General features: G+C 42.7%; 1 protein-coding gene across 1 annotated transcript in view; it reads left to right on the top strand.

Moving 5' to 3' along the window:
* The window catches only part of CDYL2 (chromodomain Y like 2), a 165,496-nt gene extending 153,826 nt beyond the window's left edge, over positions 1-11,670 (top strand). The window contains exon 7 of the mRNA XM_079760067.1: positions 5,621-11,670. Within this exon, the coding sequence (XP_079616193.1) occupies positions 5,621-5,779 (159 nt within the window). The 3' untranslated portion in view covers positions 5,780-11,670. The remainder of the gene's footprint in view (positions 1-5,620) is intronic.
* Positions 11,671-12,451: the final 781 nt, after the last annotated feature.

Raw genomic sequence — 12,451 nt, 5'->3', positions numbered from 1 at the left:
TGGGCAACCATCAGTTTGTTCTCTGGATCTGAGTCTGTTGTTATTGTGTTTTGTTTATTCTTTGGTTTTGTTTATTTCTTATTTGTGTTTTTAATTTTTTAATTAGTTTTGACATTCAGCATTATTTTATACTAGAGGCCCGTTGCACAAAGATTCGTGCAAGAATAGGCCTTCCTTCCCCTGGCTTCACTCCCGGCCGCCCGGGAGCCTGCAAGTCCTCGGTCCTAGCCGCAGCACTGCTCCTGTAGCTCCCTCTGCCCCCCGTCCTCCTCCTCATAGCAGGCGTCCCACCCCGCCCAGTTGCTCCGTGCCTGTGTATGCAAATTAACCCAGCATCGTTGTTGGGTTAATTTGCATACTCACTCCTGATTGGCTGATGGGTGTCACAGAGGTATGGTCAATTTGCATATTTCTCTCTTTTTTTTTTTTTAGTGTAGATTAGTTTTAGGTGTACCACATAGTGGTTAGACATTTATGTAATTTATGTAGAGATTCCCCTGATAATTACTTGGCACCATACATAGTTATTATAATACTAGAGGCCTGATGCATGAAATTCATGCAAAGGTCCTCAGCCCTCGCAGCCGCAGCAGCTGCCTAAGCCCTCGCAGCCCCGGCTTTGTCCAGAAGGACGTCCGGAAGGACCTCTGTCCAGTCTAATTAGCATATTATGCTTTTATTATTATAGATTATTGACTGTATTCCCTATGCTATACTTTATATCCCTGTGACTATTTTGTGAGTACCAATTTGTACTTCTTAATCCTTTTACCTTTTTCACCAAGTCCCTCAACACTCCTCCCATCTGCCAACCATCAGTTTGTTCTCTGTATCTATGAGTCTGTTTCTGTTTCGTTTATTTTTTTCTTTAGATTCCACATATAAGTGAAATCATATGGTATTTATTTTCTCTGATTTATTTCACTTAGCATAGATACCCTGTAAGTCTATCTATATTGTTGCAAATGGTAATATTTCATCCTATTTATTGCTGAATAATATTTCATTATGTGTGTATGTGTGTGTATGTGTATAATCTTCATTATCCATTCATCTACTGATGGAATCATGGGTTGTTTAATATCTTGGCTATTTAAATAATGCTTCAGTGAGCATAGGGCTGTATATATCTTTTAGAATTAGTGTTTTCTTTTCTTTGAATAGATACCCAGAAGTGGAATTGCTAGGCTGTATGGCAGTTCTATATTTAAATTTTTTGAGGAATCTTCATACCACTTTCCACAGTGGCTACACAAATTTATAACCTCACCAATAATGCATGAGGGTTCCCATTTCATCATATCCTCACTAACACTTATTTGTTGGCTTTTTAAAAATAGCAATTCTGACAGGTGTGAAGTGATATCTCATTGTAGTTTTGATTTGTATTTCACTGATGATTAGTGATGTTGAGCATTTTTTCATGTGTCTTTTGGCCATCTGTATGTCCTCTATGGAGAAATATCTATTTAGGTCCTCTGTCCATTTTTTAATTGGATTGTTTGTAGGGTCTTTTCTGTGTGTATGTGTTAAACTGAGTTCCTTATATATTTTGGATATTTACCCCTTATCAGATGTAGCATTTGTGAATATCTTTTTCCATTCAGTGGGTGGTCTTTTTATTGATGGTTTCCTTCTCTGTGCAAAAGCTTTTTAGTTTGATGTAATTTCATTTTTTTTACTTTTGCTTTTGTTGCCTTTGCTCAGGGAGACATATCCAAAAAAATCTCTAAGACTGATGTCAGAAAGTTTACTGCCCAAGTTTTTTCCTAGGAGTTTTATGGTATTGAGTTTATTTTTGTATATGGAGGAAGAAGTTTGGTCTATATTTATTTTTTGCATGTATCTATCCAGTTTCCCCAACACCATTTATTGAAGAAACTGTCATTTCTTCATTATATATTCTTGCCTCCCTTGTTGTAGATTAATTGACCATAGAATTGTGGGTCTATTTCTGACTCTCTGTTCTGTTCCATTGAACTATTTGTTTTTGTGCCATTGCTATACTATTTTGATTACTATAACTTTATAGTATAGTTTGAAACCAGGGAACATGATACCTCCAACTTTGTTCTTATTCCTCCAGATTGTTTTGGGATCTTTTGTGGTTTTATATAAAGTTTAGGATTATTGCCCTGGCTGGTGTGGCTTGATTGGTTGGGCATTATCCTGTGCACCATAGGGTTGTTGTTTGATTCCTGGTCTGGGCACATGCCTAGATTGCAGGCTGAAGACACAGTAGGGAGGCAGCTGATGTTTTACTCTTACATTGATGTTTCTCCCTCCCTCTCTCTGTCTTTCTCTCTCTTCACTCTCTGAAAATCAATAAAAATATTTTTAAAAGTTCTTTTAAGATTATTGTTCTAAGTCTATGAAAAATGTCATTAGCATTTTTATAGGGATTGCATTAAATCTATAGATTTCCTTGGATAGTATGGGCATTTTAAAAATGTTAATCCTTCCAAACCATGAGCATGGTCTATCCTTCCATTTATTTGTGTCATCTTCAGTTTCTTTCATCAATGTCTTAAGAGTTTTCTGAGTAAAGGTGTTTAATCTCCTTGGTTAAATTTATTCCTAGGTATTTTATTCATTTTGATGCAATTGTAAATGGGATTGTTTTTAAATATATAGAAATGCAACGTATTTCTGAATATTAATTTTGTATCCTGCAACCTAACTGAATTCATTTATTAGATATAACAGTTTTATGGTGGAGTCTTTATGGTTTTTCATATATAATATCAGGCCATCCACATATAATGACAATTTTACTTCTTCTGTTCCAATTTGGAGAGGCAGGTAGAAATTCTAAGAAGAAGCAGCAGCGTGAGTTAGAGCACACGAGTTCCAAACCTATGGGGAGGTTAAGTAGCAACTCATGGTGATGTGAGCAGGTGCCCAGGGCAATCAAGGGACAAAGTAGGAAAAGGAAGGTGGGAGAAAGGCCTCCAAGCCCCACTGAGGAGTTGGGTCTTTGGGCAATGAAGGTTTTCAGGTGAAACCAGCTGTTAAATACTGCAAGGAAATCTCTCCTATTAATGTTTATGAATTCAGGAGCTTTGGGTTGATTTCCCCAAGAAAGGAATCTACCCACAGCCTCTGGGAGATGGTGTTCTTCAGAGGAATTCTTGGGAGGAAAGAGGCAGTCTTGGTTTGCCAGCCCATCCTCACTGCCTGTTAGCCTCTAGCCCAGGCTGAAGAATAAGATCACAGCCCCTTCCCAGCCTGCTTGAGCAAGGGAGCTCTTGTCTTGCTTTTTTCTATGTGAACACGCTTTTGGAGAATGGGAACTGGAATTCTGACATCAGCAGAAGATGGTGGAGGCCAAAGGAGGGATGCTCGGATGCTGCACTTCCCAGCAGAGCCTCTGCCAGAACGAGGCAGCAATGCAGCCTGTTAGAATCAGCCAGATGTTTGCAGCCATGTCCATCAGGCAACTCTGGCAACTTCACTTATTGAGTGTAGGTCCTTCATCTATCCTGTGGAGACTACTTAATCATGGAGCTATCATGAGCAAGAAATGACAGAATGAAGGAAAAGTACTGCTCATAGACCTTATTGGTTAATGGTGATTGTAGTGGCATTTGTATTATTAATACTATGATGACTATAATTGTTACTATTCATTACTATGATTATTGTTACTATTATTACCACTGCATTACTAATGATCATTACTGCAATTACTGCTATCATGCTATAGTATTGTTAGTATCATCACCATTATCACTACTATATTACTGACATTACTACTATTGCTCCTTTAACAACATTACTACTATTATTACTTCTATAATACTACAGTTTTCCTACTATTTTTATTCTCACTATTCTCACTCATTATCACAATTATTGTAATTATACTCATTACTAGAGGCCCGGTGCACGAAATTCATGCACAGGAGTGTGGGTGTGTCCCTCAGCCCAGCCTGCACCCTCTCCAATCTGGGACCCCTCAAGAGATATCCGACTGCCCGTTTAGGCCCGCTAAACGGGCAGTCGGACATCCCTCTCACAATCCAGGACTGCTGACTCCCAACTACTCGCCTGCCTACCTTCCTGATTGCCCCTAACCGCTTCTGCCTGCCAGCCTGATCACCCCCTAACCACTGCCCTGCCAGCCTGATTGATGCCTAACTGCTTCCCTGCCAGCCTGTTTGCCCCTAACTGCCCTCCCCTACAGGCCTGGTTCCCCCCCCCAACTGCTCTCCACTGCAGGCCTGGGTCCCCCCCCCCCCAACTGCCCTTCCCTGCAGGCCCGGTCACCCCCAACTTCCCTCCTCTGCCAGCCTGGTGACCCCTAACTGCCCTCCCCTGCTGACCATCTTGTGGTGGCCATCTTGTGTCCACATGGAGGCAGGATCTTTGACCACATGGGGGCAGCAATCTTGAGTGTTGCAATGATGGTCAATCTGCATATTACTCTTTTATTAGATAGGATAGAGGCATGGTGCACAGGTGGGGGCTGGCTGGTTTGCCCTGAAAGATGTCCCAGATCAGGGTGGTGGTTCCCTTGGGGTGTGGGGCGACCTGGGTGAGGGGCCTGTGATGGTTTGCAGGCCAGCCACGCCCCCTGGCGACCCAAGCGGAGGCCCTGGTATCGGGTTTACCTTCTACAATTGAAACTTTGTAGCCTGGAGTGGAGCCAAGCCTTCTGCTTGCTCGGTGGCAGCAGCCATTTCTGTTGGGGTTTATGTATCTTCTATAATTGAAACTTTGTAGCCTTAAGCGGAGGCCTGGGCAGGCCAGGGTGTGCGGAAAGCTTGGCTTCCTCCATTGCTGGGGGCAACCCTAGCCTCCCGCTCTTTCCAGCTCCATGGCTGCCGCCATTTCTGTTTGGATTTGTTTACCTTCTATAATTGAAACTTTATAGCCTTGAGTGGAGGCCTAGGCTGGCAAGGACAGGCGGAAAGCTTGGTTTCCTCCATTGCCTGGGAAACCCAAGCCTCCCTCCTGCTCTCTGTGGCTGTAGCCATCTTGGTTGGGTTTATTTGCATATTTGCTCCTGATTGGCTGGTGGGCGTGGCTTGCAGGCATGGCTTATGGTGTAGCAGAGTGATGGTTAATTTGCATATTACTCTTTTATTAGATAGGATTACAGTGATTGCTACCATTATTACCACTGCTCTTACTACTAAGCTTGAAGGAGAGGCATTGCTGTTGAGGTGGCTCAGATGGACGCTTGGACAACCTTTAATTCATGTCATTGCCTTACTCTGTGATTCCAACCATCCTTGAGTTAGGTATCATTACTGCCCTCTCACAGATAATGAGAACAAAGAAGAAGGAGGTGAAAGTAGTGTTTTCTAAACTTTTTCATGACACCATAGAAAGTGATACTGAGTTTATGTTGCCCTTGGGTAAAAGTCAAAGCTCTTGGGGTTGGGGATGATGTGGGCTCCACTCAGCCATCCCAGGGACTGTGGGCTCAACATCATAGCCTGGAACCCATTCCTGGCATTGCTGGGGACACGGGCCTGGGAAACCCAGACTGCAGTAGGCAGCCTCCTCTGCCTTCGGGCATCAGGAGGTTGACTGGTGCCTCACAGGCCAAGTGTGTTCTTCTGGAGCAGAGTCCCTGGTGCCTGGCTAACGAGGCCTGTGCCTTTCCCTTCAGGTACTGGAGGAGTCGAAATGCCTTGTCCGCAGCTTCCTGAAATCGGTGCTTGAAGATGTGAATGAGAAAGAATGCCTCATGCTGAAGCAGCTCTGGAGTTCCTCCAAAGGCCTGGATTCCCTGTTCAGCTACCTGCAGGACAAAATTTACGAAGTCTAAAGGGCCCCGGCTCACTTGCCACAACGATCAAGGGCACTTGACTTCCAGCTTTGCCCTGTGTTTCAGAAATCGGAGCCCAGTGTAAGCCCGGCCAAGGAGTTTGTCAAGGTGTCTCTATACCTAGGGTTGTGTAAATTTCTTTGTTTGTGTTGGTGGTTCTTCATTGGTTTGACTTTGTGTAACAGATGGGAAACGCAGTATACTTGGCCTCCCCAGTGTCCCTACCCCCCTGGCTAGAGAGCTATGAGGGCTATATCTTCCCAGGCCTCTGCCAGGTACTGTTCTGTCCCCACTTGTTGAAATGCAGCATCCAAGTCCAAGAAGGGGAAGACCAGTTTCCCCATTTTTCTGACTCAGACTGCGTCTGCACAGTGCCTCTTCTGGAGACTGGGCCAGCATGCTCGTTCTGGTTAAGTGCAGATCAGGGGAAGGGAGATGGTCCATCTTAGGGAATTTCCAGACTGAAGAGCAAAACGATTGTGTAGAGCCAGCCTCAGTCTCCTCTCTGATGCAAATCTGTATAACTTTTAGGGCTTGGTCTTAAAATCCACCCGAGTGATTTACAAAACCAGATATTGTACATTTAGGAATGTTTTGTTAAATATATATATTTTTAAAACAATGTAAGTGGAAATTCTGATAATTTATGTGTATTATATGTAAAGCTAGTTTTGCAAAAACATAAACTCCTAGGAAAATGTTTTTTTTTCTTTAATCAGACTTATTTAATTTATTTATTTTTGTTTATATATTATGATATCTGTCTTCACACAGATACTATTTTCATACTGCCCTGGACCAAATCCCATGTGAGGTTTATGCTGTTTGGTGCACTGTAGCAAGGAACCATGTAGAAATAAAATTCAGAGAGATAAAAGTGGGAGGATGTCTGTGGCTGAAAGGAATTGCTCTGTGCCAGGTCCTCGGCTTGTAAAATGGTTCTTGGTGTAATGAGGGAATCCTTGTTCTTAGGAGAAACCAGGGATGAGCTTTATCTTCACTCTGCAGCCCCTGAGTGTCCTCAGAGGCTCTTTACTCACTTGTCTTCTCTCTTCCTATGTTAGTCACCCATCTCTCATGACCCTTCCTTGGAGAGTTGAGTGAAGCAGCGAGAGTTGGGCATAGCTGGGGGCAGGGAGGTGGGCTGAGCAAAGGAGGGTCATTGCTACGGTTGGTTATGTACCTCTGTCTGGTCCTTTTTCTTTCTGGAAGGTGACCAGGCAGATAGAGAGGCTCATGGCTCTGAGCTTTGTGTTTCAGAGACACGTTGAGTGTCTAGTCTATAACTAGAGACATGGTCCTTTAGACAGTGAATCTGAGGTTTATCTGGACTCTTGATCCTTAAGATGGCCTTGGTTCCCTCTGTAGACAGCATCTCTGCTTTTGAGTTTCTCCATGACTTCATGAAGCTTCTTATCTTCTACCTTTCTCCATCTAGGGCTGTCTTGGCCATGGGGAGCCGGCAGGGGACAGTCACCTTGGATGAGTCTAGCCAGAGGAAGATCAAATTGAAGTCCTATGTGCCCTTCTCTTTGTCCACATGGGATCCTGTAGGAACTGCAGACCTAGAATATAGGGAATTACTCTAGAGAAACACCTGCTTTTGCCTAAATGTCTATTATCACATTTCCACTTGGTTTTATCTCTTCCTTTGAGAAAGTAAGTGTATGCTTCTCCGAAGCCCCTAGACAAACCTAATTCTTGTGTGTTGTGGCAGATAATCTGTGTAGCATTGCTAAGTCCTCTAAAGAAAGAGACCCTTGCTTTCTGTTTACCTTCTAGGGGCAGACGTGTTTACCGTAGAAGCAGTGTCAGTATTCTTGTTGGAGATGGAAGAGAATGTTTGGAAATTTCTTTCAATCAGTGTCCATCTTTGTTCCTTGATGAAAACACCAGAAATATTTTAGCTTATAAACATTTCAAGGATCTCTGGTGATAAGGTAGGAATGTGAAACCATTACTAAGGTGGAATTCCCATCAATTTCTAGGTTCTGTTATAACAGGAAGTGTTTCAAATGATGGTCTGTGTTTGGTTGTTTCCATATTGTCAACTCAAGAAGGATGTTCCACAAATTGGGCAAAAGTTGGTTAAATTTGTTTAGACTGAAGCTCTGGATCTTTTCACTTTCTGGGTAGTTGTTTTGCTCAAGTGTAGGTGAAATCCAGGTAACATATAGCAAATTGACTTGGGATGGAAAATACCAGACCTGTGGGTGTGTCGGGGTTTGTCCTAATAGCTTTCTTGAAATAGGGCTTAGGTTTCCACTTGTTATCTTTTATCCCAGAACCCTCTCTTTACCCATAGGGTCCTTTTCTTCACTCTCTACCCTGCTTTGCCTGTACCCCACCCTGCCCCAACTTACCCCACCCCACCCCACCCTGTGTCTGCAATTCCTGGGCAAGTCTTTGAGGAATTGTGCCTTGATTTGGCAGCCGCATTCCAGAATTACCTGTGGGGTTGGAAAAACAGCTGTGGGTGGGAAGTTAGGGGTACCTCTTTAGTCAAGGAACCTTCTAGGCAACCCACTGCTTGCCATCTTGTTAGCCATGCATTAGAACTCTTCTCTGCTCCAGTCCCTGGAGATTGGTATCAGCGTCTTGTAATGGAAACACTTGAGTTAACGGCCGCATTCCAAGAGGCCTTTTGTAGAAGGTGGTCAGAGCTCCTCACCATTTGGAAGCCACCAACTAATGCTGATGTACCCACGTGTCTCTTCTGGCTTTGGAATAGTGTCCGTGGGCAAAAAAAAACATCAAAAATTACCCTTTAAGGATGAAATTGGATAACTATGAGAAGGTGGTAGAGAAATGATTTAAAATGTTATTCTTGTTCAATTTAGATTAAGTTAGGAAATGTTCTCTCTGAATCACGGAAATATGTGTTTTTTTCATATAAAGTTTAGTATGAGGATGGAAAAGTAATAATCACAATAGACTTTGATCAATGCAACTGTATCTCTGAATTTCCACATTTAAAAATAGCCTTGACTGAAGGCTGAATTGCATTTCCCATTATTAACTGTTGGCTTAAAAATTTGTAAACTTTTTAAAATTTGAAATTTAGTTACATTCATGCAGTTTTACAATCTAGTTTCTGTGGACGTTTTTTTAAACAAAGAGAAACACATACAGACATCTTCAAACGTTCCTAAGTGAATATCTAAACTGCAGACTTGCTCTCCTTTGTGTTTCTATATTCAGATACTGAGGTCTGTTGTATGTATTAGTTTAGACACTCTCACTAATATACCCAGTATTTAAGACTCTAAATGAGATTTCTTAAGTATTTTATTTTATTCTCTGTAAATGGTTTTGTATAATCTTTAAAAATCTACACTTTGCCTTTGTAGATATTTAAGGGAAACCATTTGGGGGTTGTCTTGCATGTATATTTTTGTTGTAGATAAGTGTCTCTTAGTTATTTCTGCAAATTTTGGTTGAGATGCTTACAGACTTTAATACAGTATATATTTTCCAGAATATAAACTTTTATATTTCTGTGGTAAGTTAGAATATGCGTTGTAGGCAATCTTTTTCCATTAATATCACTTGTTCTTTCAAAAAATAGCATACTGGTTTGGTGCCAATGGTTTTGTGTTTTTTCCCCATTAGACTCTACTGCTCTTAGATTATTAGAGAGCAGGTTAATTATTTTTTCTTGAAGTGTAATTTGAAAATGTATTGCATTTGTGAATAAGCCTTACCATTAGGATCAGTAAATTTTCCAACCTTTACAACTACATATGTAGTTTAAGATCTCCCCATAAATTCTCACTGTGTGGCAGTTGATGGAGTTTGTGAACAGAGCCTTAAGCTTGTTGCAAAAAAAAAAAAAAAAAAAAAGGGTAATACGGGTTGTTTCTTCCAAGCAATGTAAGCCATGTTGATGGACGCCATGCAGTCTGTAAGTTATGGCTTATCTGAAGAGTTTGGTTGAGTTGATGGCTGCAGGGGCCAGATAGGCACCTTGGTGATTGTCTTTGGCCATATACATAAACCAAGGACAGGTTTTCCGGAGCCACCTTTGTACTGATTTAGACACGGTCACAGGGAGGGCTGCTGGTCCATCATTTGTTCTGAACAAATGGCATTTCCTGCTCCTGACCCTGGTGGTTGACCCCAGGTTCTTTGTGGGTGACTTGGAAACGTCCAACCTGGCTGAGATCAGCATTCCTTGAGAGATGTTAATAAAGTTTACATGTGAGTCTTGTGTAGACAATCTGAAGTTCATTTCAGTTATACAATCAGCATTCCCATGTGTCCTGAGCGTCTTGTCAATGAACTGTGTGTGTTAAGCCATACGAAACCCATGTTTAGCAGGGCAAAGGCAAACTAGGTGCAGAACGTACACATTGGCTGAGTCCATCCAGCCCAGGCCGTTTTAATGGAGCGCAAGTCATGGAGCTCATTGGTGGTGTGTGTCCACTGTGCTTGGGACCTAGTAAAACCAACTAAAAATTGGACTTAAATTCCCTTAAAATTATGACTCCTTTCACAGTACCAACTGATTCTCCTTACCTAGGCTTTAAAGATGATTTTGAGACCAAGACTACAGCCTGGCGAAAGTCAAGTTACTATTTGGTTCATCTTGAATAGTATTCATAAAGTCAACTTATCTACCACTGGGATGGAGATATGCTTCAAATGTTTGCAGTATGAAAAGTTGACATCTAGTTTTAAGCTTCAGCTCTGGCATCTGTTGGCTTGACCATGCCTCATTAGCCCCACACCTGACCTGATGCTGGAGTTCAGGGGATTCTGGGAAGTTTGGAGGGTGTAGAGTTTTCCATCTAGTATTTAATTTGTCCCTGCGCCATTGGTCCCAGCTTGAAGTCATTTGCTGATGCCCATGTTGACAGGATTGTGAAAATATTGCCTTTCATAAAACCAAGGACCAAAGAATTTCATTATTTCAACAAAGCATGAGTTTCATAGATCGTAGGTACATCTAGACAGAGGTGTGCATGCTTCAAGGCACAAAGAAACTGCTCGCTTCCACCAACTGCATGCTCCCCCTGGCTGGCCATACAGAGGGGTGTGTTGTCATCTGGAGAAGGCTCTGAAAGATGAGTTTCTCAGATGGAAACTCGCTATCTCAGGTGGGTGTTTTTGCTGTGCAGTCCCAGCCTTTATCCATTACGATCAAAAGTGGAGGTCTGGCATTCTTCCAGGTTCTCTGGCCAGTGTGGACGGCTCCATCTGAATAACAACCCCTACGGCGAGTTTTTCAGATGTGACTACACTGAACAGCCATCCTACAGTTGCCAAATTTCCACTTCCTTGTGTTCTACATTGACCCATTCCAGTTCCTGATGACGTGAGAAGAATTTTCTTTCTATTCTCACACCAGGTGATGCTCTCCATTCTCATTCACGATGAAATCATCCATCCTTTAACTGGTTGAGAAATGCTTGATGCTGAAGAAGTGGTATTCTAGTGGTAAGGCTTATTACCAAACTTCTGATAATGAAGCAGGCTACCAAAAACTTACCCAGCCCACCCTAGGAGTGTTTGGGTTTGATCCTGGATGTAGCACACACACCAAAATCCAAGGAGACCTTTGCAAATTAGGCTACTCGTTTTCTTTTGTCATGGGAGAGTCTTGAACTAGTTCTGAATATTGTAAGTATGAGTACTTCATAGAATTATCAAGCAGGTACAGCTGACCCTTTCTCACCATGTTGTAAATATTTCCTGAGACTGGGTGCAGTACTGGGGGATAATAATCTGATTTATCAAATGCTGATTGTCTAGAGCAAATTGTACACTCTCTTTGTGAATGGTCCTGTAACGTGTATGAACACATTTCTGGGTGCCTTAGAAGTTGTATTTTCATGTGTGCTAATATGCAGTATTTATACATTGTGAAAAGCTGCTTTGAATAAAAAGGTTGAAACTTCGTCTGTGTTTGCCTGTTTTTCTCCCCCCCCCCTCCCCACCTTTTGCAGCCTGTGCATGAAATTCACAAACAGGTTCTGTGGTTTCTGAACAGAGAAGTTTCTGGGGCCTCCAGGGGGTTGAGGCCTCTGATGCTTCTAGGTTGTGTCTGGGTTCCTGGGTAGCACAGGCCTGCCCAGTCACATCTGGCTTGAGGCTTTACTTACTCAGGCAACTTGTCACTGGGCAGCACCAGCTTGATTCCAGAAGACCTTAGAAGGGGAGCACAGGATTATTTCTTAGGGGGTTGAAATGAGCATTCACCTCTTCCCTGGTATGCCCAGAAAGTTTCCTTGCACAGGAGTAAACCTTCATGGAGTTCCATCTTGTACAACCCGAACTGCCACACATGGCTAACAGTGATATCTGTCACTGTGGACTTCCGCAAAGTCCTTCCGCCGGCACTCTCTCATTGCCTGGACCATCGCAGCATGGCTCTTATGAGAGGCACGCTGCTGAGGGCCCCTGGCTTCCCAAGACTTTGCAGGGGCTGCAGGAAAGAGGAAGAGGAGTCTTTCAGGGGTTCATGGCAATGAATAATCCTGGGAGAGGGATTTGCATAAGGTCATTGTATGCTCTACCATCCATCCAGCAGCCATAGTCAGCCCACTGCTCTGTCTTGGGTGCTGCACAGCTGCAGAAAGGCACAGATTACTCAGTCCCTGTTGTGAAGAATCTTGGGGTCCAGGAATGTGAGAAGGCAGGTAAGCCTGTCCTGATTCTTGAACTGCCCTC

Source organism: Cnephaeus nilssonii, assembly GCF_951640355.1.
Source record: "Cnephaeus nilssonii genome assembly, chromosome: 20".
Classification (NCBI taxonomy): domain Eukaryota; kingdom Metazoa; phylum Chordata; class Mammalia; order Chiroptera; family Vespertilionidae; genus Cnephaeus; species Cnephaeus nilssonii.
The sequence above is the reverse complement of the archived record's forward strand: the minus strand, read 5'-3'. Positions and strand labels throughout refer to the sequence as shown.